At 54.0% G+C, this 25,434-nt stretch overlaps 1 protein-coding gene across 1 annotated transcript; it reads right to left on the minus strand.

Annotated features, from left to right (window-relative positions):
• Positions 1–1,704: 1,704 nt before the first annotated feature.
• On the minus strand, positions 1,705–25,320 carry CSRP1 (cysteine and glycine rich protein 1). Its single transcript, XM_036086640.2, has 6 exons — positions 25,169–25,320; positions 14,029–14,147; positions 8,647–8,815; positions 7,588–7,717; positions 3,455–3,548; positions 1,705–2,971 (listed from the first exon to the last, which is right to left on the minus strand). Exons 2-6 carry the CDS (start codon positions 14,138–14,140, stop codon positions 2,895–2,897), a joined length of 582 nt encoding a protein of 193 aa, XP_035942533.1. The 5' UTR covers positions 14,141–14,147; positions 25,169–25,320; the 3' UTR covers positions 1,705–2,894.
• Between the last annotated feature and the right edge of the window lie 114 nt (positions 25,321–25,434).

Here is a 25,434-nt window from a genome sequence, read left to right on the forward strand (position 1 = left end):
GGCAGGGGATTCTTCTCAAGCTTTAAGGTCTAATGGAATTTGCTTCATTAGGTTTTGCACTTACTTGGGACCCATCATTCCTTTCTTCTCTCCTACTTCTCCCTTTTAGAACGGAAATGTCTATCTGAGGCACCTGGCTGGCTCAGTCCGTAGAACATGCAACTCTTGATCTTGGGGTTGTAAGTTCAAGCCCCACGCTGGGTGTAGAGATTACTTAAAAAAAAAAAAAGGAACTGTCTATCCTATGTGTGTCCCACTAACGGAGGATAGTTGGAAAGAAAGACAGGCAGGGACGAGGGGATCCCGCCCTAAGAGGAAACCACCCAAACCACCCTTAAACGGATTTTACACCACCCTGGAAGGAGCCCTCCACCCTTTCCCACGTGATAGGTAGGTGATAAAAACCTGATTGGGTGACAGGCCCAGGAAGGGGTAATCAGATTAACACAGCCCGCCAATAAGCCATAAAAACCCCTAGACCTAAAGGCCAAATCTGCAACTTTCTCAGGCCCCCTCCCTCTTTGGGAGCTTCGTACTATCACTCAATAAACTTTGCTTTGCTGCCTACCACTCTTCATCTGGTCTACCTCTTCATTCTTTGAAGCAGCATGACCAAGAACTGCGGGCAATAAAGGAAAAAAAAAATCCTCTAACACCACCATTGTATTTCAGAAACACAGAACATGTTTCTCCCAAGTCCATAGCTGGGGAGGAAATTTTCCTGCAATGAATCATACTTGGAGTCTCCCCCGTATCTTCTGTAGATGACGATGAGTGAGGCTTTGGGGTGACTTAAAGTTGATGCTGGAACGAGGTGAGACTTTTGGGGTGATTGGGATGGAATGAATGTATTTTGCATGTGAAAAGGACATGAATTTGGGGGTTCAGGGGCAGAATGCTATGGACTGAATTTGTGTCCCCCCAAAATTTATCTGTTGAAACTTAATCCCCAATGTGATGGCATTGGTAGGTGGGGCTTCTAGGAGGTGATGAGGCCGTAAGGACAGAGACCTCAAGAATGGAATTGGTGCCTTTATAAAAGAGGCTCCAGGGAGCTTCTTTGTCTCTTCGGCCGTGTGAAGACACAGCAGAAAGATGGCTGGCTATGAACCAGGAAGCAGGCCCTTACCAGACACCAAATCTGCCGGCGCCTTGATCTTGGACTTCCCAGCCTCCAGAAATATGAGAAATACATTTCTGTTGTTTATAAGCCACCCAGTCTATGGCATTTTGTTATAGCAGCCAGAATAGACTAAGACAGGGCCCGGACCTCGCCGCGTGCTGAGCTAGGCCCCTCCATGCCATCCCTCCCGGGCAGAAGTAAACTTTCTGGATGTGACATGAGAGTTTCTCCGGCTGAGTTCCCCTCCCACTCTGGGGTTTCCCAAGCTGGAAGAAGTTCTGAGCACAGCTTTGGGGCCTTGCTGAGCCCCTCAAATGCCAAAGTCCACACAGTTTTCACACCCAGATGTGGGAGTGGGGGCTGCCAGACAGGGCAAGGCAGCGGGACTGGGCTGGTTGGGTCATTCCGGGCAGTGCGGTTCAGTTAGAACTGATACTAGAAAGTAAGCAGCCCTTAGAAAAACAGGAACAAACCATATTTATTTCCACCTAACCTCCTGCTAATTTGATGCCTCCAATGAAGTTCCCTCCCAGCCCTGTGGTTCGCTGTACTCTTACAGACATGGGATCAGGACGCCAGAGTTCTGTTCTAAGATTTAGGCTTTATTGACCAGATGAGAAGTCAGCTTGAACACAGCTCGGGCCTGCAGCCCCTCCACATGACTGCTCCATATAGTGTTGTCCTTTCAGTCACTGGGAGCAGCAAGACCCAGCCCCTCCCCTTCCTCCTGCTGCTCCTGACCTGGGGCCTGCAAGGGATGGGGGGTGAAGAGGCCAGAGAAGGGTTCCTGGAGAAGGGTGGGGTGGCAGGGGCAAGGCCCCGAGTGGGCAGGCAGGTCCTGAGGACTGGGAACATAGGGAAGGGGTGTCCAGATGAAGCCTGAGGCTGTGTGTGCCTCCCTCCACATCTGAGGGTCGAGCAGGAGTGGTGGGAACAGGGCACCGGCCTGGTCTGTGCTGGGACGGGGAGGAGCTACCACCACAGCCTCGGGACTGGGGTTAGGGGTGGAGCTATTTACCCTCAGATTTGGGCCACTGATAAATGAAAGTGTGTGTTGGGAGGTGTTTCATCCGGGCCTCTAGGAACTAGATGCCTGGGGAGGTCAGACCACATCCTGACTTTGGGTCCTCAGACCTGAGTTCTTTTCCTCACCCCGAGGGGGAGGACACCGGGTCTCCAGAGCCTCAGAGGCAAGAGGCTCAGAGAAGCAAGTAGCTCCAATAGTCCATGACCCTGTCTGTATGCCCTTCTGCATCCACAGTGAATTCCCGAGCTGGAACTCCCCAGGCCTATTCCGAGGGACACCAAGAAGCCCACCCTCTTACCCGCAGAGGAGAATCCAATGAACCACCAGCTTCCTCTGCCCCATCTTGTTCCTGCTTCCCTCTCCCCTGGGCCTACTGTTCCTCTGGGATCCGAGACGTGGGCTCAGGGATCTTGGCAGGTTGATGACGGACACTCAGCCTAACAGGCTAAAACAGAGGACTGTGGGGCGGGTTGTGGGGAGAAGGGCCCAGTCCCACCTGCACTAAAACACTGAGGTCTCCTGCTGGTGATGGTGTCAGGTCCCAGTCAGAGGGAGCCCCGTAGAGGAGTGGGATCTCAGGCAGACTCCAAACCAGAGGGAGCCAGACACCCAAGTTCAAGTCATTAGTGATGTGTGGCAGGGCTGAGAGAGGGAGGAGGGATCCTGGAGGTCGCCAAGGCTGCTGGGAAGGGAATGGCGATGAAAAGCACAGCAGTGGGCAGCGTGCGGTGGATGGCGGCAGCCTCACTCAGAGTGGACCAGAGCCCCAGCTCCTTGCCCAAAGCCAAAGCCCTTGGGTCCGAAGTTTTTCGCGTAGCATCCTGCCGAGAGAGAAGGGGTAAGGCCTGGCTCCTCCTCCCCCAGGCCCCACCTCCCAGCCCTCCCACCAAAGATCCTCCCCCCTGGGCACCTGGCCAGGCCTCCAGAGCAGCAAAATCCCCCCAGCGCCCCTCACCTCTGTAGCACCCCGAGCCCCGGTAGTGAGGAAGTTCTTGGCTCCACATTATAGCCATTTCCCCCACTGCTGAAATTATAGGAGAAGCACTATCTGCTGTCAGGGCATCCGACTAGGAGTTAGGAACCCAGGTCCTGGCCCCATCCTGCCCGTATCTGTCATATGATTCTGGCCAAGTCACTTTTCCCTCCGGGCTTGTCTCCTCATCTGTAAAGTGAAGGGTCACACTAGAAGCTCCGGAATTGACCCCAAGGCCAGGAATTGGGTTTACATTTAGCAAGGGCATAACTGGTTAGCCCCCTACCCCCTCAGACCTCTCGACCCTTGCATTAGAAGTGAAACCACCCACCTTTGCAGTAAATGTCGCCGTCCTTGTCAGCCAGGGTGGTGGACTCAAGGCCTTTACCACACTTGGCACACCGGAAGCAGGACTTATGCCAGGACTGTGTAGGGAAGGAAACAGTTAATGCTGCCTCCAGGGACGAGGGTGTCCCCTACCCCGCAGCCCCATTCCCCCTGACATAATGACAGTGGAAGGGTTCAAGACACTTCCGAAGTCTGCTCAGCTGGTCCTGCTGGGAGGACGTGGCCCATGGGGCCAGGCAGTGGCGGAAGCAGGCCACGGACCACACGCAACCTCACGTCATCTTCAAGGGAGTGTTGCGATGGCTGGGCGGTGAGTGGAACCAGCTGCACCACAAAGGGCAGGCGAGGGGGTGGGATCGCCACCAGGGTAGCTGTTTCCCCACAGGCATGCACAAGCCTTCTCCAGACCCATCCTGCCTGGGGATCAGCGGTGTGGCCGTCCTGGAACTGCCACCTACTAGCTGCACAGCCTCCGCCATTTCCTCCTCCGGGAGAGCCCCCTGCCCACCCTGCACAATGGTCGTGAGAACTGCGTATCCACACACACGGATGGGGCCCAGCCACGGTGCAGGCTATTGCAACTGGGATTCGTCTGAGCCAGCCTGGCCCCTGAAGTTCTAGCACTGGGCTCCTTGTTTGCCCGGAAGCCACTCCGTCTTGGAGAGGGGGCTGGCGGTATCTCCCTGGCTCGCTGGCTGAGAGGATTAGACAGCGGGAGCGATGTAACGTGCCCAGCACAGGCCTGGCCCAGGGGAGGCCCGGAGCCAATCAGATCGAGTATTACTCTGGAAGGAGAAGGGGTCTGTGAAGTGCACTGAACTCAGCAGGGCAAGGCCTGAGGAGCGCGGCTTCTCCAGGGGCCACAGAAGGTCCTTTGTGGGTCTAAGAGGAACCCGCGCAGAGCCTGCCAGGGAAGAGGCGGGCCCGGGGTTTGCACACGGTGATGGGAGCCAGCACGGACACGAGGACCTCTCAGCACCCTGCTCCGGTTAGCAGCAGCTGAGCACGCTAGGCCCCTGATGTAGAGACGGTTCTGCAAAACCAGGACCGCCAGGGGCAGGCAGCACGCAGGCAGGACAAAACAAGGCCTTTTAAGGTCAAAGAGACTCCCTCAGCACAGCCTGGGCTGGAGAATGAGAGAGGAAGCTGGATCCCCTCAGATTTCCTGGCTGCCTGACCTGTGCATGCTGGCTCCTCCTCCCAGGCCTCGGGGACAGCGGGGACAGCAGACAGCGGAGTCCAGACAGCTGGGATGGGCAGGCCCTCCCAGCACCTCAGCAGCCACCCAGCCTTCGCCTCCTCCTCTGGGGAGCAGGGGCTGCTACACCAGCTCTCCATGCCCGAGCGAGGGGGCTGAAGCGCATGCGGACCGCCACCCACCCCACGCGTTGCCTTGCCCACCCTCCAAATAAGCTGGATCCCTTTGCTCACTCATTCAGCACCCAAACGTACCCCTGTTCCTCGATTATTTCTTTCCTGGCCAAGGCCAAAGAGAGGTGGGAGCTTCTCCCGACCTTTTCTGTTTGAACACAAACATCTCTTATACCCACCCCTCAGAAGTTACAGCCTTAACTTAGACCCTATCCAGGCAATGGACATAGTGATTCTTAGCTATTTTTTATAACTTTCTCTTTTTTTTTTAAAGATTTATTTATTTATTTGAGAGAGAGAGAATGAGAGAGAGAGCACATGAGAGGGGGGAGGGTCAGAAGGAGAAGCAGACTCCCTGCCCAGCAGGGAGCCCGATGCGGGACTCGATCCCGGGACTCCAGGATCATGACCTGAGCCGAAGGCAATCGCTTAACCAACTGAGCCACCCAGGCGCCCTTTTATAACTTCCGAATCTCCTAGTGAGACACTATGAGCAGAAAAAGATACCAACTGCATAAGATTAACATCTCCCGTTTTCATATCATTTAATCCATGGCAAGGATCTTCCTTTTGACCTCACAACAATCCCCCTAAGTACACAGTAACAGTAACAACAGCCCCAACAGTAACAGCAACGGCCAACGTGTCCTGAGCACACCCTGGGCGCTGCGCTGGGGGCTGTGCTGGGGGCCGACGTGCAGTGTCTCCTTTATTCTGCAAAACAACTTTGTATGATGGGACTGTCATTTGCTTCGCTTTACAGTTGCAGATGGAGGCTTAGAAAGGTTAAATGATTTGCCTAAAGTCACACAACTAGTAAGTGGCCAAAACTAAGGGTTGTCTAGGGCCCAAGGTCTTTTTTTTTTTTTACAGTCATTTTGAAGATTTTGTGTATTTGAGACAGAGTGTGAGCAGGGGAAGGGGCAGAAGGAGAGAGAGAGAGAATCCCAAGCAGACTGCCCACTGAGCGCAGGGACCAAAGCAGGCTGATCCCACGATATCTAAACCGTGACCTGAGCTGAAACCAAGAGTCGTACGCCTCACTGACTGAGCCACCCAGGCGCCTCTAGGGCCCAAGGTCTTAATCATGGTGCCAGGATTCATGACAGCTGTGGAAATAGGTTCAAAGAGGTTAAGTGGCCCAAAGCAGAGTTAACAGTGGTAAGAGCACGAACTTCTGAGTTAGAGGGACCTGGGCTTGACTCCTAGTCCAGCCACTGCCTCGCTGGAAGATCTGGGCAAATTAACTTAATGCCTCTGACACTCAGCTTCTTCATCTGTAAAATGGGGATAATAATACCTATCTCCAACCGTGACTGTCAAGGTTGGAGCCTGCTATGGTCTAGATGATGTGGCCTAAGTGTCAGTTCCCCATCCATTGGTCCTGGGCCCCTTCCTCAAGGTGGAAAAGACTTGAAAGCCAAGACCCAAAGCCAGAAGAGCTGCAGACAGGCTCTTGGCTCAGCTGTTCCAGACGCTTGCTATGTGACCTTGGCCGAGTCTCTCCTCCATCTGGGCCTCTCTGGCCATAGACTGAGGATGCCTCTTCCATGATTCTCTGACCACTCGTCTGGTGGATTACCAGTTCTCCTGCCTCTTCTCCACTGCAGCTTCTCTGGGAGGTGGGATTGTCTCACTGGGATGGGGGCTCGCTACAGTGATTCTTACTGTGCTCTGGGGTTGGGAGTCCACAGAGGAAGGCATACATGGCAGTCAGAAATAGTTTGCGGGCGCCTGGGTGGCTCAGTTGGTTAAGCGACTGCCTTCAGCTCAGGTCATGATCCTGGAGTCCCTGGATCAAGTCCCGCATCGGGCTCCCTGCTCGGCGGGGAGTCTGCTTCTCCCTCTGACCCTCCCCCCTCTCATGTACTCGCTCTCTCTCATTCTCTCTCTCTCAAATAAATAAAAAAAAAAAAAAATTAAAAAAAAAAAAAAAAAGAAATAGTTTGCAAGGGGCGCCTGGGTGGCTCAGTCGTTACGCGTCTGCCTTCGGCTCAGGTCATGAACCCAGAGTCCTGGGATCGAGCCCCGAATCGGGATCCCTGCTCCGCGGGAAGCCTGCTTCTCCCTCTCCCACTCCCCTGCTTGTGTTCCCTCTCTCGCTGTGTCTCTCTCATCAAATAAATAAAATCTTAAAAAAAGAAAGAAAGAAAGAAAGAAATAGTTTGCAAAAGCTTCCCAGGAGGCTCTGATCAGCCCTGAACCTTGAAAATCTCTGCCCTGGGGGTACATGGATGTACACGTTTTCCCAGAATCCAGGTCTTACAATACGGAATGTATGTGGATTTTCCAGTGGCTCTTAACATTTTGGGGATCACAAATCCTTTTGAAAATCTGATTAAAACTGTGGATCTTCTTCCCAGAGACACAAAATTTTGCATATGCTTTTAGGGGGCTTGTAGCTCCTTTGAAACCCATCAGATTGATCTTTACAACTCCCTATAAATTGCACATAAGCATTTAATAATCAGTTTCATCAATGGCGGGCCTGTTATCCTCATGAATAAGAATGCTGGCCAAGCCACCTCTCCCCGGAGCCTATGTGTGCCTTCCTCAGTCCTTGCAGACTGGAAGGCACAGGGACAAGCAACACAGGGACGAAGGGTTATTCCTTCCCTAGAAGGGAGGGAGTTAAAGCCCAGTGCTCACGCTCCCTTGATCAGATCCAGGGCCGACTTACAAAGTTCTAGAGCCCACATTTCAAGAAGGCATCTCCCCAGCCCATCTTCCCAGAAGCCACCTTACCTTCCCGGCACCAATCACCTTCTCAGCCGCATAGACTGCCTGGCCACATCGGGGGCAGCGCTCGGATCCGCCAATCTTCTGTGCAAACTTGGAGGCATTGGGGTTGGTGGTGGGCCTATGGCCAGGGGCCCTGCGTGGGCAACGATGTGCGGTGAGACTAGTGGGGCTGGTCCCGAGTGGGCATGACCCTACCTTCATCTCACATCAGTAGGGGGCGGCTCTCCCAACCAGGACCTCCAGGGTGCTCTCCCACTTTACAGATGGACAGACCCAGGCTTTCTGAACCTTCCACTCTTCACACAGCACAATGCTGTTTTCATCGAAGCATCCTACTGCCCTCCACCACTGAGTTAAAACACGGGCATCAGTGAGCAGCTCATTTGCTAAGAATTGCCCTCCTCTGTTCCCCATTCCTGCAGCCTGCCTATTAGATTCTTTCCAGGAGAAATCTGCTGACAAATCATTCCCTCTGGGGCAATGACCTTGGCTAAAATGTGCTCACTCATCTGTCATTTCTGTACATTCCCCCCAAGGTCAAGATGCTGGCCAGGCAGACTGCCAATAGCCACTGTTTCAACAGGTCAGAGGTCAGTGGGTGCCAGTGAAACCCTGCCGCATTTCCAAGGAAGGGAGATGGCTGCCCCTTAGTGCAGGGGTGAGAGATGGCGAGAGAAAGAGGCAGGTGGGGCAGTGTTGTTACTTCTGAGCCTGGCTCTGCGCCCGTGGGACCCCCAGCCAGGCCACTGAGCCTGGGCTGGGGTTTCTCATCTGAGAAAAGAGGACATTGGACCAAGTAATTCTTGGGGTCCCTCCACGCTCTAACCCCTCTGTAAATATAGGCTGCACTCTTCACACAGGGAAGAGCCTCGCTTGCTTTATTTCCCGTTAGACCCTCAGCAACTCTCGTCCTGACCCCCAGTGGGTGGCTCTAGGACTTCCTTGGAGATCAATGGCTTTCTGAACCTTCCACGGCTGAACCAGAAGTGGTTGCAAATGTGTGCGACACGGGGGTGGGAGGGGAGACCTCAAGGAAGGGGGTGGCGAGACTCTCGTACTCACTCCTCGTGCTTGATGCCCAGAGACTCCCCCTTGTCGGTGCTCAGCGTGCCTGCACCCTGCCCGTAGCCATAGCCTTTGGGCCCGTACTTCTTGCCGTAACAGGACTTGCAGTAGATCTCCTCGCCATGCACGGCCACGGTGGTGCTGTCCAGATTCTTCTTGCAGACCACTGGGGAGGGAAGGGAGCATGGTGAGCTGGCAGTGGGGGGAGCTGCTTGCTCACTGCAACACCCCCCCCCACCCCCCCGCCTGCCGCTAAAGCTCTCAGGGCACTCTGAGAGAGAATATCCTGATCTTCCAGGAGCAGCGTGAAAATGGAAGTCAGATGGCCAGGGAGCTGGGAGCAGGGAGGGAGGGGATTTGCGTGGCCTCATTCTAGGAATGCCGGCCGGCTGAGCCACCTCTCGCAGGAGGCCACGTGTGCCTTCCTCTGTCCTCTCCACCCTCACCCCTCGCCAGGCTGTGGTGCACACCAGGGATCATCCGAGGCCACAGCCTAGGCTGACCCCAAGCCACAGGAAACCTGCTGAGGGCCTTCGCTCTGCTCTTGACAATGTATCCCAACAGGAAAGAAGAAAAAAGAAAGGAAGACAGTCCGGGTTTTCCTGCTTCCAGCAATGGACTCCTGAAGAAACAATCCATGCGTGCCTGGGGGGGCCGGGGCCGCAGGTGAAGTGACGCACTCAGAAGAAAAGAAAAGTTTCATATTTACTAAGTACCCAGCATGGTGGGCCTTGAAGTGAGATGCAGGATATGCTAATCACAACGAGATCTGGAGGTTCTGATCTCAGGAACCAGCTTGTCTTAGGAAGACCCGAGGTCAGACTCGGAAGAACTCCTGATTCCTGGGGTATCAGCAATTGGAAGGGGATGAGCTTCAGAAAGCCTGTGAGTCCCATATACCTTCCTGTGCCTGTCAGGGGGCCTGTGCCCAGCCATCCAGAGTGAAATGGTCGGAGCCTGGGGTCATGGCAGTCAGACTGCCCAAAATCAAATCTCAACTCTCTTTCTTTCCAGCTATGTGACGGGCAAGTTATTTTCCCTTTCTAGCCTCCATCTCTCCACTTGGTTCTTTTCGGGGGTTTTGTTTGTTTGTTTTTAATTTTTTTTTATTTTTTAAGTAATCTCTACACCCAACATGGAGCTTGAACTCACAACCCCAAGATCAAGAGTTGCATGCTCTACCAACTGAGCCAGCCGGGCATCCCTCGGTGTCTCCTTTTGTAAATGCAGACAATAATATCTACCCCAAAAGGTGGTGGGGAGAACTAAATAAGATCTTACATGTAAAGTACTTAGCACAATACCCTGTACACAGTAGGTGCATAATAAATGTTGGCTACTCTTATAAGTATTATGTAAAGTTAGTATCACCAGGACACAAGGGAGGAGGAAGAACAGGCCCAGGCCTCAAGAGATCATATGCTCCCAACCCCCACCTACTTCTCTCAAGAGACTCATCCTCACTCTATCTGCTTATGTCTTATCCTACAGTCCCAATTTGGTTCTATGATACTCCTTCACTATGGAGATTGGGTGTGCCCAATTGGACCATAGACTCAAACATGTCCTTCTGAAGAGGGAGCCTTCCAGAAACCACTAGAGGAGCCACGCCTCTCACCTCCCCCTGAGATGGCTCTCAGCTCAGCTCCATGCAACTTGCCATCCTCTTGCCTTTAATGGGTCTGGCCCTCCGCCAGCTCCTCTGTTACCCTGAGCCCCAGGTTGCAGACTTCAGACTAAATAAGGGCCCTCTAGTCCTGCCCTTGAGATCCTCACCCCATTCCAGTGTTCTGGGCAGCCCAAATATGGAACTTCCCACCACCTCCCCTGGGGCTTAGCTCCTGGCAAGGAGGGAGAGGGAACAACAGGCCAAGGGCTCCAACATTCCCTTCTAGGGCGGGAAGTCAGGAGTTGGCCTGGAATTGCTTCCTGTAAGACCCAAGTTGAACTGGGAATTCCAAAACCAGAGGGAAGGCAGAAAGCAGAGACAAGAACAGTTGGGGGAACAGAGGGCTCTTTTGAGTGATCTTGCCAGCAGGAGACCCAAGAGCTCAGCCCAGAGGAGACAGCAGGGCCTACCAGTCATTAACCTCCAGGTGGCTCCCTGCGGTGCCAACAGGGCCCTGACTTCCAGAGCTGGTGTGAAGACCACCCTGTCGGTTTCTGCCCTGCTTTTTCTCCCCCTGGCCCTCCTGCCCAGCATGGCCCACCTTCAACACCTTACCCAGGCCCTCCACCCTTCTACCTCCATCCAGGTAAGATAGTCTGGTCACCTGGAGGCTCTACCAAAGACTCAACTGAGGGGAATTTTGAATGAAGGCCTAAATAAATTTCTACCAAATAATGTTGAGATAAAAAAAAAAAAGACTTAGGTATGGTTAGTTATGCATTTGTTGGAAAAATGTCCTTCCAGATGCCACAGGCTCAGTGAGGCCTTCTGATGCTATTTTGAAGTATGGGCAAGAGGCAGTCCCAGGTGAGAGGTCAGAGCCCCCCTCACCCCACCCCAAAACAGAGAGGGATTCTCTCTGGAAGGAAAACCAAGGCCCACAAAGAAGCTCACAGAATTAGCCAGAAGCCAGAAGCAGGGCCAGGTCAGAACCAAGCCTGATTTCCAGACCTGGCTGTTTTCTGACTGCCACAGGTCCCTTTCAGGCAGGCCAAGCCTGTGGGACCAAGAGGGTGAAAACTGACAACAAACTTCAGCCTGTGGGTGAGGAGATTCTGGTGTCAGAGGGCATGCAGGGCTTCTCTGAGCTTCCCCTGTGCACTGGGGTCCTGGAAAACAGTGCAATTTCATCAGTCAACCACCATTAGGCCAGACCAGGTCTACTTTTCCACAGGGCTGGCTGTTCAACCCTGACCTGCCCAGGAGGGAGTTGGCTACAGCTCAGAGAAGGGCATGCAGCCTCAGGGTAGGCCCCCAACTGCAGAGCTGAGCTCTCCTGCCTGCTAGCTGGAGCTGGCCACCCCTACTGAGGCCACCGGAATAGACTTCAGGCCCTCTCTGTTCCTGCTTCCAGGTCAAAGGCCAAGCCCAGGGCAGAGGCCATTCTCCCTGACTCTGTTACATCATCTTGTCTTCCACCTGTCTGTCCCAGGCCCTCAGGAAAGGGAATGTAGGTGCCACACTGACTAGAAGCCAGAGCCAAGGACCCGAATGGTCAGAGGTCCAGACAGCAAGGGGACTATGGCCCTAATCCCACCCAGGTCCATACTCTCTGAGCCTTAGGAAGGAAAGCGCCTTCAGAAGAAACTTAGGAAGGAACGTCCTTTGATTCTCGGGGTCATTCTGAATTCTTGAATTCAAGCTGGACCCTTAATCACCCACTTCTCTGAAAGAGAGAAGCGATGCTCCTTCCATTGAAAAACAAATCATCAAGAACCTGCTGGGTGCTCAGTGCTGTTCTGGTACCAGGAATCAGCAAGCTGTGGGGACACCTGGTTGCCGGGACCTCTCTAAGCTCGGATACCCAGGAGCTGTGCTGGCCCGGAGACCCCAGGGCGACACGAGACTGCTCCCTATGGCTGTTACTTTCACAACACCCCCTCCCAGCCCTGCTCCCCAGCCTGACTTTCCACAGCTGTTTCTAATCCTCCACACCCCTTCACGCCCTGCCCCAGGCCTGCTCCCTTCTTCCTATGCCACCCCCTGAATTCCTGCCTTCCCCCAACCGCCACCAACAGCTACTCCTCCACGAGCAGGACCGAGGCCTCTCAGCTGCCTCTGTAGTGATTAAGCAACATGTGAGAGCAAAGACCGAAGCCCTATAGACCCCAGCAGCCCAGACCCTCTTCCTGCCAATGCTGAGCCCTCTGAAAAAATAAACGGCTTGAAAATTCCTAAGTGCAGTGAACTGCTGATAACAAGAAGCTGCTGTTTGCGGCCTCCTCTGTGGGCTACGGGCCAACAAGGCCCCACTGGGGCTCATTTACTCCTGTTCATCAGATGCAGCCCTTGGGTGGCCATTCCAGCTGGCTGCGCAGGGTGTGGGGGGGCCCCTGCTGCCCTGTGCTGGGTGCCTCCCAGCTGGGTGGCCCAGAAGAGATCTGGTGAACATCCAGTGACCAGGTGGCCCTTGGTCCATCTGGTTCCTACTCTGGATCACAAATCACCTGGGAACAAAGCGGCCATGGACACTCCCAACTTTGCTTCATGTGATACGGGATGGATGGGACCCCCTTCCCTGGATCTCTCAGACGGGCTATGAGGTCTCCTTTATGTCACCACATCATGTTGTCTGCAGCTCCCTCAGCAGCGCGTGCGTGTGCGTGCGTGTGTGTGTGTGTCTGTGTGTGTGTGTGTATGTGTGTGTGTGTCCAGGGCAGTGTCCGTCATTTAGCGAACATTCGCAGTTGCGTTAAGTACTTTGTTTTCCAAGCTTCTTTCTGTTCGTTCTGACAACAACCCCATGAGGTAAGTATTATTAGCTCCCCTGTAATCGTGAGAAAACTCAACCAGGGAGAAACCGAGTAACTTGCCCATCAGCACACGGATAACCAAAACTGAACTCAGATTCAAACCCTGCCCGACTGGCTCCAGAAACCCAGGACTTAACTAAGACATTCCCCTGCCTCCGACTCTGTCTGCCCTCACGGAAAACTCCTCTTCCTCTGACCAGGACCCTCTGTTCTGATCACAGTGAACCAAATCATTTAGAAATGGGGGGCGGGGCGCCTCCTCGAGGCACCACTTCCTGGGTGCTCTGAAAACACCGTTGGGGTCAAGGACTCCTGGAGCCACTTGACGGCTCCCAGCTGCTTGCTGTCTGTTGCCCGGTTTCCTGCTCACCCGGGCTTGTGATTCGAGCCAGCTCCAGGTTACTGGGGGTGGATGTCAAAGATCTGTTTGCTCATCGTCCCCTTATCCCAGGCTGTTGGAGCAAAATGGGAGGTGAGGGAAGTGACCAGGCTGGCCCAGAGGGGCTGAAGAAGGGAGAACCCAGCTCTTCCTCCAGGCTCAGTGTCCCCATAAAGTTGCAACCTCTCTCACCTTTTAACAAGGGATCATTTGGGTCCAAATTTGGGTAAAACCTTGGGCCCAAAGTGGTTTCCTCTTAAATGATGGCATTGTGGCAGGGAGAGAAAGAGAAAGCAGAGTGGAAAGTTTCCCTAAGCAAGTCTGGAAGCTTGGCACCCCGCCCCAGAGCGGCTGCCACCCCCACCAGCTCTGGCCAGTTCTTCCCCTTAGAAAGCAGCTTCTGAGCGGAACAAAGAGGCCTGTAAGTGCTTCCCTCCCCAGCTGTGCTCCAGCCAAATGTCAAGCTGTTTACATCCCATGGGGCCCGTCCCCTGCGGTGTTGACAGGCCCAGCCTGTGGGGGCAGGCCCCGTCCCAGTCCCCACGGCAACAGTGGCAGGGCCCGGGGCGCATACTCACTGCACAGGAAGCAGGATTTATGGAAGCTACTGCCTTCGCACTGAACCTCTTCCGCAAAGTAAACCGTCTTCTGGCACACCCCACATTTCTTGCCTCCTCCCCAGTTCGGCATCCTGAAACTGGACCCAGACAGGGAATTAGTTTTACGGGGAGCTGGAGACCCAGACTGCCCGTGACGGGAGAACCACAGGCAGACCGAGGATGGCAAGAGGGCAGGCAGGGCACCTGTGGGGCCCCCAGTCCTGGCTGGGCACTTCCTCCTGATGGTTCTCCACGTCCTTCTCACACTGCCACTCGGGGGCTCCCTGCCCCAGTGCCAGCAACAGACAGTCACTGAGCCACTGCTGTATTTTCAGCCTGGGGCCAGGCACTCTAATATAAATAAGCATAAGATACCGGCTCTCCAAAGGAGGCTGTGGAAGCAAGACATTGAACCCTCTGCTACGTGCATCGACAGGGATGAATCTCACCAAGGTCTGTTTGAGCCAAAAGAGCAGATATACTAGAATTCACAAAACACAGATCATCTGTGGGAGGTTCACAGACAAAATTCATATTGTCAAGGGATGAACCCACGGGTGGAAAAGTTATAAAGAAAAAGCAAGGGAAGATGATCACAAACTATTATCTTAGACTTGTTACCTGTAAGACAGGGAAAGGCCCAGAGCTGTGTGGGGGTCTCCAGAGCAGCTGCTAAGGCGCTGACAATATTTTTTCTTAACTTGGGTGGTTGTCCCATGGGGGCTCACTTTACAATTATTCTTTGAACTATACATGAAGGTATTATATGCTCCTTTATATGTAAGATACAGCTCACCAAAAAAAACCCCAGAAATTTTTTTAAGCTGGGGGGGGGTGGGGAAGGGGTAGGCACACAAGGCACAGTTCTCCAGCCTTAGAGCCCTTTAGAACCGGGAGTGCACAGGGCACCTGGGTGGCTCAGTCTGTGAAGCATCTGCCTTTGGCTCAGGTCATGATCTCCAGGTCCTGGGATCGAGCCTGGCATCAGGCTTCCTGCTCAGTAGGGAGTCTGCTTCTCTCTCTCTCTCTGCCTCTGCCCCTCCCCACTGCTCATTCTCTCTCTCTCAAATAAATAGATAAAATCTTTAAAAAAAATTTGGGAGTTCAGGGGGGCTTCTGCAAAATCAGATTGACCAGCGCCACCCCAGACCCCAGGGGAAGTACAGGAATCTAGATATTTTTTAAAGATTTTATTTATCGATTTGACAGAAAGAGCTCAAGCAGGGGGAGCAGTGGGCAGGGGTAGAAGGAGAAGCAGACTCTCCGCTGAGCAGGGAGCCTGATGTGGGGCTCGGTGCCACTCAGGGTTGCATCCCAGGACCCTGGGATCATGACCTGAGCTGAAGGCAGATGCTTAACCGACTGAGCCACCCAGGCGTCCCAGGAATCTGGATTTTTAATAAGCACCCCAGGTGAGTCCAAAGCGGGCAGCCTGAGACCAACTTTGAGATGCTCTAGGTATTGGTTCTGAGTTGAGGTCTTGATACCAGACAGGTTGGGTCCAATTCTGAACCCCACTCACTGGCTCTGTGTGCCTTGGGCAAGGTAGTTGTCTTTCTAAACCTAGATTTCTGCATCTGTAAAATGAGGATAAAAACAAAAGCTATTTCACAGATTTTTTTCTGGGGATAAAATGAGGTCTGGCATGTCAAAGGCATGGTACGGTGCCTGGCCTATAGTTAGTGTTCACTAATTATTATTATTTTTAAAGATTTTATTTATGTATTTATTTTTTTTAAGATTTTATTTATTTGAGAGAGAGTGAGTGAGAGAGAGAGAACGAGAAGGGGGAGGGGCAGAGGGAGAAGCAGATTCCTCACTGAGCAGGGACCCTGATGTGGGACTCGATCCCAGGACCCCGGGATCATGACCTGAGCCGAAGGCAGATGCTTAACGACTGAGCCACCCAGGGGCCCCTGCATTCACTAATTATTATTAACGCAGGAGTCCAAGACTGCAGGAGAGGCCGTGCTCCAGGTTGGTACTGATGCCCCAGAGAGCAGCACAGCAGGTACATGCCATGGAAACTTGGAGAACAGACACCCCCTCAGGCTGATGGGGTCAGCGTCTCTCCTCCCATTTCACTCCTCCATTCAACAGACATGCGACTGAAGGAGGAAGATGACAGAAGCTCACGGAGGGCGGGGTCCTGTGCAAGGTACAGGTGACCGTGGGTACAGGACGGGGGATGAGGTAGCTCAGGATGCGGTGAGTATAGGATGATGCGGGGTGCTGGAAATGAAGGGGGACCTTGCCAGAGGGGTCTGTTGCCTCAGGACGCAAAGGAGCCTAAGGAGAAAACTCACCAGTTTTCTGTATCAGGAAATGTTGAAAACAGGGATGTGTTATCCAGAGCCCACCTTCCTGGTGGCTGCAGCTAGAATCAATGTCAAGGACAGAGGGAGACATGGTTTCCACTGCTGGAGAGCTTCCCATCTGACTGTGGACACAGGCCTCAGCTCAAGAAGAAAGTCTAGGTCATGTTCACAATGGAGTCCCCACGCCCTGCTCAGCACCTGGCATACAGGTGTTCCTACAGGCGATCAGGAAGTAGTTGAGGAATGAACGAAGGATGCTCTCATACTGAAAACCACAGCCAGGGCCAAGTTCTCTGTGTCGGGGCATCTCAGCAGAGCCTAGGACCCAGCAGAGGTGCACAGTCAGTGCGTGCGGGCTGACAAGCAGGGTTTCACGTGGGGAAAGTGGTGTGGGTGGTGCTGCTCTTCACGGGCACTGGGGCTCGAATATCACAACGATCACGGGGATTTTCAGCAAGGTTTTGTCAAGCACATTTTCACTCCCTCTGCTTTGCTCCCATATCCGAAAAGCTGGGGTTCCCTTGGGTCCCACCTTGGCCCCCTTCTGTCAAGAACTTCCATACCCCTCTGGCCTTGGCCTCTCCCCTGAGCCCAGGCTCACACATCTAATTTCAGTGAGCATCTCCACCTGGATGGTCCACAAGTACCTCAGATTCAACGTGACGGACCTGAACTCATTGCCTTTTCTCAAACTTATTCTTTTTCTCGACTTTTCCATTTTTGCTCATGGTACCACAACCATTCTCTCCATCACAAAGGAATTATCCCACTCCTGAGATTGTCGAGGGGCTCTTCCCCCTCCCATAGCTGCACCCTTCTGTGTGCTCCCTTTTACCCACTCACCCCCGAAACCAGTGCTGAGCCCTTTAGACTCTCTCCTCTCCATTCTTCTTCCCACCACCCTACCCCAGCCTCCCCACCTCTCCCTCACGCAGCCCATCCCTTGCCGGCCCCCTGGAAAAGGACACCACGCCATATACACCTGTTTCTTGGCAACTACCCGATTATCAGCCATGGCACATGGCCTGGACCTAACCTAAGCAGCCAAGGTTATTGGCTCAAAGACGGGCCAGCTAAATATTTCAGACCAATAAGATAGGAGAAGGCAGTTCTAGGCGCTCTGGAAGAAAAAGCATCCCGATCTTTTGAGAGAACTTCCTGGAAACAAGTCCCTCTTCCCCCAGTGAGGAGAGGGCTCTGAGATTGTTGTCCCAAGGGAGACAGGCAGTTCCGGGATGAAGCTGACAGCAGGGAAGACAGAGCTGAGAGACAAAAGAAACTAAGTCTGCAATGCATCATTAAGCCACCAAATTCAGCCAAACCTAAAGGTCAATCTATCTCTGAATTTTCCAGTTAAACAAACCAACAAATTCCCTCTTTACAATTGAATGCATCCCCAGAGAGACAGCAATTATGGTCATGCTGCTTCTGGAATCTCCTTCCTCTTCCATCCCCACTAGCAGCTGCTAGATCTTTTTTGTGGAGGGCACCCCTGCTCAAAAACCATCAGTGACTCCCGGCTACCTGAGAGTAACCACACCCCTCACCTTGAGATTCTCCCCTGCACAGTTTCCTTTCCCTGCTGTCTCCTGTTACCCTGCCTCACCCATCAGCGGGGCTGGTGACTGAATCGCTGGGTTCGCTCCCAGGATGCCCAGAGCGGCGTTGGCATGCCGGGAGTGCTCAGTCAGTGCATGTGCTCAGAGCTGGGAGAGGCTGCGAGGAGGCGGACGGCTGGGGCTGGGGCCCATCATCCTCTCCCACATGGGTCTAGACGGGCCACGGACCACTGTGCAAGGCCAGTTCTCCCCTCCGCAGGTTCTGCGCCGACCACAGCTCCTCAGGCTTAGGCACATCACTGACGCCCCCCGCAGGTAGGGTTTCTCTACGGGCACGTGACTTCTCTCTGCCCTCCTCAGATAACCCCCACAGGGCCTGAACTCCCAGATCCCCGATCCCACCATTCATTCCCTCACTCCACTCTGCCCGAAGATTCCAGGGGCCAGCTGCCTGGTCGAGCAAGAGCTCAGGGCTGCAAAACCCTACGATGTGCGGGGCAGTTCGGTGAGAATAGTGATGTGTATTGCTGTCGACCCCAGCATCAACCCTTCTCCCCCTTCGTGTAGCAGAACCCCAGCCACCCTCCACTGAGTGACTCAGGGGACGCGCTCCCATGCCCAGCTCTAGGGGCCCACCATGGCCATCCCGTTCCCCTGTGGGGGCGGCTTCAAGGACAGGCAGTGACGTGTGAGGTCAGCTCTGTTTGGGAAGCTTCTGGAAAAACAGGCGTGTTCATCTGGAGCCACACAGGTTCTCTTCTGCCTCTGAGGAGGTGACCAGGCATCACGACCGGGACTCCTGCAGCCAGGGCACCCCAACCGACAGACTACCATCGACTGCATGTCTGCTTTGCACCAGGTTACGGACATCATCCCTTTCTTCCCACCTGGAGATGGGGAATATATGCCCATCCTACAGATAAGGAAAACAAGGCTCAGAGAAGAACAGAACTGGATTCCGATTCGGGTTTAGCCACTTCTGGGCCCTCTGTCACCCCAGCTGTCAGTCTGTCGCCCCATCCTATATAGGAGTGCCTACACACGGTAGGCAGAGAAGACGCCAATGCTTGGTTCTCTCCTCCCTTTCCAGCCCCCTGAACTAGTAGGGACACACTCCGTGCCCCTAGGAATACCCCTAAGGGAGGAAAGTTCCCCTAACCATGTGGTTGGGAGCCAGTTCCAAGCAGTGTTTTGTTCCCAGATACAAAGCCCTTCTCCCCCTGGGGGAGACCCACAGCTCCACACAGGCCTCTCCTTGTTCTCCCTGGCTCCATGTCAGGGGCCCACATCCAGCAGGGCCCCAGGGAAACAGGAACATGGGCAGAGAATGGGTGAAACCCAAGGACCTGCCAGTGAGGAAAATCTGCCTGGGATGCCTCTGGGCTGCGCCATCCTTCGAGCCTGGCCATGACGTTGGGGGTCTCCTCTCAGGAGCCCAGTGAAGAGACAAGGGCTCCAGCACCTTGGGATAAAAAACAGTGACTGTTCACTGACTGGAAGGGTCCCAGGCTGCCCCTGTGGATGGGCCCCCCATCCCCTCTGCCCACAAGAGGACCCCTCCAGGGGACCTGCCTGTGGGGAAGAGTCTCAGCTGGAGGGAGCCCGGGCCACCTCCTTCCCTACAAGGGGCAGGGAGCGCTCTTCACTCCACCCCCGCCCTCCTGCTCAGCCCCTTCTTTCTAACAGCCACATTCTAGCTAGCTATCAGGAGGCTGATTGCCTTAAAAGGAAACCCGGCTCTCAGAGTTTCTGGAGTACTTAGAGGGACACCTGGCTTCATCTCAAGTTCTGACCGTCCAACACCCCATGGGAGACTCTGAGGAGGAAAGTTCCCCAGGTCCGAGTTCAGGTGGGAGTGTTCAGTGGTGAGGAAAGTGGGTCTGGATTCATCCGTTCCTGGCTGAATGACCTTGGGCAACGTCCTTTCTTCTCTGAGCTTCAGTCTGCTAGTCTCTAAGTTGGCCTATACACTGGTTCCCTCAGATCCCCACTCTGAGGAGGCAATGAGAATGTATGGAAGTGACGGCACGGTGCCAGGCCAGATCCGCTGATCACCACTGACAGGGCTGGCCCCGGCAAGCTTCTCACCAGCTGTGGGCCCAGATGTTGACCGTCCTTCCCAGCTAGTCCACATCTGGAAGGCGTAGGGCTTGAGAAATAACATGCCAAATAGGGACCATGAATTCCTGACTCATCTGTCAGCCCAGCAAACAAGACAAGCGACTTGCCCTTCTTTGGGATTTAGTCCCTCCCCCCCCCACCCCCACCCCCCCACCCCCGCCACCGGTGACTTGAGAGGCAAGCAGAGGCTTGTGTCTTTATATCAAGTTCGTTTGTGTATTGCTCTTGGTGTTCAAGAAGCATTGCTATCTTCTGTAATCATATTCTCCACATGGTGGGTTTCAGAGAGTTACATTCCCATTGGCAATTGCTGTCTGTGTTCTGGTTTGGTCTACTTCACCACATTGCTAATCTCAAAAGAGAATAGGGCTTGAATTTTCTGCTGAATGGCTAGAAACATCTGACTCTTGGTTTCGGCTCAGGTCATGGTCTCAGTGTTGTGAGATGGAGCCCTGCAAGAATCTGCTTGAGATTCTATCCCTCTCCTTCGTCCCACCCCCACTCCCCACTAAAATTAATTAATTAAATCTTAAAAAAAAAAAAAAAGTCGGGATCTTTAGGGCTAGCTGGAAGCCAGAAGCCAAGGATTGGCTTCTTCTGATAAGCTGTCCACACCTTCCTATCTAGTTGTCCCATTAAGAACTGTATCCAGATTTCAATCTTGAGAAGAGGGATTCAAGATGGCCGCTCACATAGCAGGAGAGAAATGCACAGGCCCTCATGTTCACAAATGTCATGAAAGTCGGGATGAGGTGATGGGTTCAGTGTGATCATGTTTCAAGCCGAAGGAACCATTTCAGAGATGTATAATCCTTAACTACTGGCCACAGGTGCCTGAAGGTAAGTCTCGTCAAACCACTGATTTGACAAACCATTCCTTGTCTTTATTTCTCCAGTGGAAAAATCCCATCTCTCCCATTCCAAAATCTCTTATTCCTTAGGGTCAAAAAGCGACTTCTGGGCACAGGGCTCAGGTCCCCACCCACTTGGTCTGGTAGAGACCTGTCAGGTGTTTGTCTAGTTAGAAATGCACTGCTCACATTACCTGAGCTGTGTGGTACGTGGCCAGGTACACAGGAGGGCTGTCATCCCATCCAACCCTGCAGCTCAGCCTCTTCCTCCACGCCCCCACGTTAAGAGAGCAGCCAAGGAGACAGAGGGAAGGGGGGGACCCCTGCTGATCAGGGTTCAGAACCCATGTCTTAGAGGTGACACCTGAAAACCCAGGAAATAGACTTGCCCTGAAAGTAATGGTCACTGGGAGAGGGATGGATGGTCAATAAAGAAATGCCAATTTGTCCCCAGCTTCCCACAGCCCACTACATGATTCCTTCACAACCCTGCCCATGGCATGGCTAAGCTGCATCTTTGCGCTATGATCACTCCAGGCCCCACGGTACCCCAGAACTTGACTGTCACTCAAGCTCAGCCCTCAATCTGTGGCAGGAGTGTTCTCTTTCCACATCTATGTCCATGGCCCTTGCGTGATTGTGAGCTGACAAGTACAGTGCTATGTCCCCTCCTGCTTGTCTCGTAATGCCTTTTCCCGCAGAGCTCTCCACCCTTGGGAGTTCAGACATCTGAAGGTCAACCAAGGTAGAAGAGCGGGAGGGTCTACGATTTTTTAAAAAATATTTCAAAACTAGTACAAGAAATCCTATATTATAATAAGGTCTCACGGGCTACTCAACAGATCAAGTTTCTTTGTTTTTTTTCTGGAATGATGTCAATGTAGAGTGGTAACAACTTGTGGTCCCATGCTGAAAGGTCTGACTGATGTTTCCTGGATTGATTTTTAAAAAGCAAAACCAAATTAGCACTTAGACCTCATACAAACAGGTTGTTCGCAGCTGACCTCACAGGAAGCTCCATCCCCCGCCTCCCCACCCCAATCCCCGCATAAAGAACCCCAGCACACTGGAGAGGGAGGGTCTGCTTGCCTGGTTGGGGCTGAGCCTATGCTCCAGCTGCAAACCTTCTATTCCTTCCTCCTTTGTCACTACTGAGGAGGCAGACACTGCCTTCTGGCCCTGGGGAAGCGCTGGAAATGCCAGAGTCTGGAAATGCTAACTGCCTCCGTATTTACACACTTTACCATACATGGGAATTACTCAATGCCGACGTCAGACAAATTCCTGAGGAGCTGCGTAGTCCAGCCACGTCATTACCAGAGAAATTCCTGACAACCGGAAACCACAGGCAAAGCCTCTGGTACCTAGCACCCCCTCTCCCTGTCCTCCCTACCCACAGCTAGCTGCTGTGTGTGTGTGTGTGTGTGTGTGTGTGTGTGTGTGTGTGTGTGTCTTTTTCTCAAGCAGTCTCTTTTCCAGGCTTCTTTTCTTTCCTGCAAACCTGACCTGGAAATTCAAGCACGCATCAGACCTGGTGGAAGCATACCCACTAGGATCTGGGACCTAACATCCGGGGGTGTCTCTCCTTGCTGGCCATGTAGCAGAGTGGAAACCTAGAGGTCACGAGTTCTAACCCTACCTCCGTCCACGTTCACAAGAGCAAAGCCATGTCTTCCTTAAGTACTTTATAAGCCACAGCAAAGCACTTTGTAAAGTGTATTTCATAAATGGCAGATAGTTCTTTACTAACTGATCCAGAAATCGGAAATGTACAGGAGTAAAGAAAAATAGTAACACAATCACTGAGCATGGGTTTGGAAGGAGTTTGCCTATGTTAGAATGGAGCCTCCACGACTGACCAGTTGCGCTACTGGGCAAGTTCCTTATCACCCTGAGCTTCAGTTTCTTCATCTGTACAATGGGGAGCATTAGATTGTTCATAGATTGTTCTAGATGATACACGTGAAGGATTTAGGCCCATCTCTGGTGCACGGTAAGCGCAGTATCTGCTTATGATTACCTTAAGGGAAGGCCAACTCTAACACTTACTGTTCAGTTTTGTGACTCTCTAGGTATTTGCCAATATGCCCAAGTAATGGCAGATGGTTGACTTGGAGAAAAGGTCCTTTTGTTCTCCCTGGCAACTCTGTTTAGAAGACCTCACTGGCACCTCAAAACGTATAATGCAGGACTCTTCAGTCCTCAAGCAAACCCACTTTTCACCATAAGCTGGGTTTCCATGAATATTTGAAACTTTGGCAGTCTATCACAAAAGCCTTCCCAGTTTCCTCTCCCCACCAGGAGGTCCACAGTCAATAAAAACTCTGTCTTTTTCCCCCCTCACCTGGTTCTCAGTACTACTCACAGGGAAAAACTCTTTGCAAGGTTTATGAGTGTCCAGTAGGGCCACTCAGCTAAAAGCCTGTGTCTACCCCTTTCATTCACCAGATGTTTGCTGACCACCCTCCACACGTCAACGCTACACTCCCAGGCTGCCACTCTGTTCCAGGGAGGACTGGCGGGCTCCAGAGGCAGATGTTTACAATTCAAAAAGGAAACACCCGGGCCAGGAAGAAAGGTACTGGGGCAGACCAGAGGCCAAAGGCTGCGGCACCTGTTTTCCACACTTTATTAGCAACCCGGCTGCAGAGCTGGCGGGCCTGTTCTTGAGCTTCTCCCCTGCATCCCGTCCCCCCAAGACCCTCCGTACTGGGCAGTGTCCCCCTCCCCCTCGTGCAGCCCACACCACACCCTCTGCAGGATAAACTCCCTTCCTGGTCTAACTGTCCCCACCCCGGATATCCTCTCTGAGGCAAAGGGTCGTTCCCGGGAAGCTGTGAGCCGTGCAAGGCTGCCCTCAGCAATGATGGGATGACAACTGCCTGAGAGGAGTCGAGGGCTGAGCACCGTCTCTCTTGAAGGAGAGACCCTGGGCTCCTGAGTCAGAGCCTGGCTAGAGAATCAGGAGGCACCTATTGAGTGAGAGCTAGGGAAGCTCAGCACCCCTGTCCCCAAATCCCAGGAGAAGCCCCCAACCTGCACTCTGAGATGCCTGAGACCCGGCCAGCACGTGCAGCCTCCTCAGCTTCTGGGAAGGAAGGGGGAGGACAAGAGAGAAGACAGTCATTGAGCCCTGCTGTGTTTCACGTCTGTGCAATACATCCCCAAAGCGCCATCCCCAAAGGAAACTGAGCACTGAGAAGTTACTTCACTTGTCCAAGGTCACCAGTCTATTCAGTGGCAGATCCAACTGTCAAGACTGAGCCAGGCTGCCTTCCAAGCAATCTCTCATGGAGATTCCCGGCTGCCTCTTCATGACACGCTTTCTACCGGTGCCCAGTGGATCTCCTCGGTGCCACTGCAACTGGATCCCAATGCAGAGCCCTCCCAGGGAGGGAAGGCCCTGCGGGCTCATTCACCCCCATGGAGCAGGGGGGTGGGTGGCTGGAGCCCAGGCCGCTAGGGAGGGGCCAAGCCCAGGCTACTGCCCCCAGCCTAGACCCAGGTCCTGGTTAGCTCACAACAGCACAGGGACCAAGAGCCTGCAGGATACTCCCCAGCCTGTGTGAGTGGATAGGACACCTGCCTCAGAGGTTGTTCGTGGGGTAACCTATTGCCACTTGCTTTAAATTTGCCCAACACCAGCTCCTTTCTTGCTCCCCAGCCTTCAAAGACTGAGGCCACCAAACACTGACGGGAGCGGGGGGGCATAATCGTCCCCACCTAGCACCAAGACTTGTGGGTGGGGGCAGGTGAAATGTTGTTCCGTCTGGTTCTCGAGGAAGAGTGAAAACTGACACCTGCGCTCATGACACAGAGGCCCCAGGCTGGGCCCTGCAGCCAGATGTTTCCCCACCCCACCCGCGGGCACATTCTCCTCCCGGAGCAGGAGGGTGAGGGAGGGGGGTGGCACGGATGCCCTCATCCCCCTGCGTACAATGAGCGTCAGTGGCGCGCAGAATCGCGGATTGTTCCGCTGCCAGACCTGCAGGCGGTGGGGGAGCTGGGCCACCCCGGGTCAGGCGCACGCAGGAGCCCTTTGTGCCAGGACGCCCCGAGCCGGGAGCGCCGCTCCGGCTAAGTGCGGCCGCCTGTCCCACTCCTGCGGCCCGGGACGGCCGCCTGGCCGCACCGCTTTTCCTTCCAGCGCCCCGCAGCGCCCCAGCCGTGCCCGGCGGCCGGGGAAGTCGGGCAGGCGCCGCGGGGTTGCCGCGCCGGGCCGGGGGGCGCACGGAGGGGCCGGGCACGCGCGGCCCCGGGGCGCACTCACCTGGCAGCTGGCTGCGCGGCGCGGGCGGGCGGGAACGCTCTCGGAAGCGGCGACTGGGTGCGCCCGGCCCGCGCCCCGTTTTGTTCCGCTCCGGGGAAGGCGTGTCCCGGGCCACGCCAACCAGTGGGCTTTGCACACTGCACCACACCAGGGCTGATGTCATGGCGCGAAGCCCCGCGGCGCTGCCCACCCCCCCACACCCGGGGCGGTCAGACGCGTGGGCAGGAGACTCCGGCTCTGCCCGGGCGGACCCACTGTGCGCCCAT

Source organism: Halichoerus grypus, chromosome 7 (assembly GCF_964656455.1).
Source record: "Halichoerus grypus chromosome 7, mHalGry1.hap1.1, whole genome shotgun sequence".
In the NCBI taxonomy this organism is placed as follows: Eukaryota; Metazoa; Chordata; class Mammalia; order Carnivora; family Phocidae; genus Halichoerus; species Halichoerus grypus.

Bases quoted from the DNA above. Each gene is read 5' to 3' on its own strand.
- CSRP1 (XM_036086640.2), bottom strand. From the start codon at position 14,140: ATGCCGAACTGGGGAGGAGGCAAGAAATGTGGGGTGTGCCAGAAGACG. The intron at 7,718-8,646 runs GTGAGTACGAGA...TTGCCCACGCAG, and splicing joins CTGGGCATCAAGCACGAGGA to GGCCCCTGGCCATAGGCCCA. The intron at 3,549-7,587 runs GTAAGGTGGCTT...TTCCCTACACAG, and splicing joins AGGTGATTGGTGCCGGGAAG to TCCTGGCATAAGTCCTGCTT.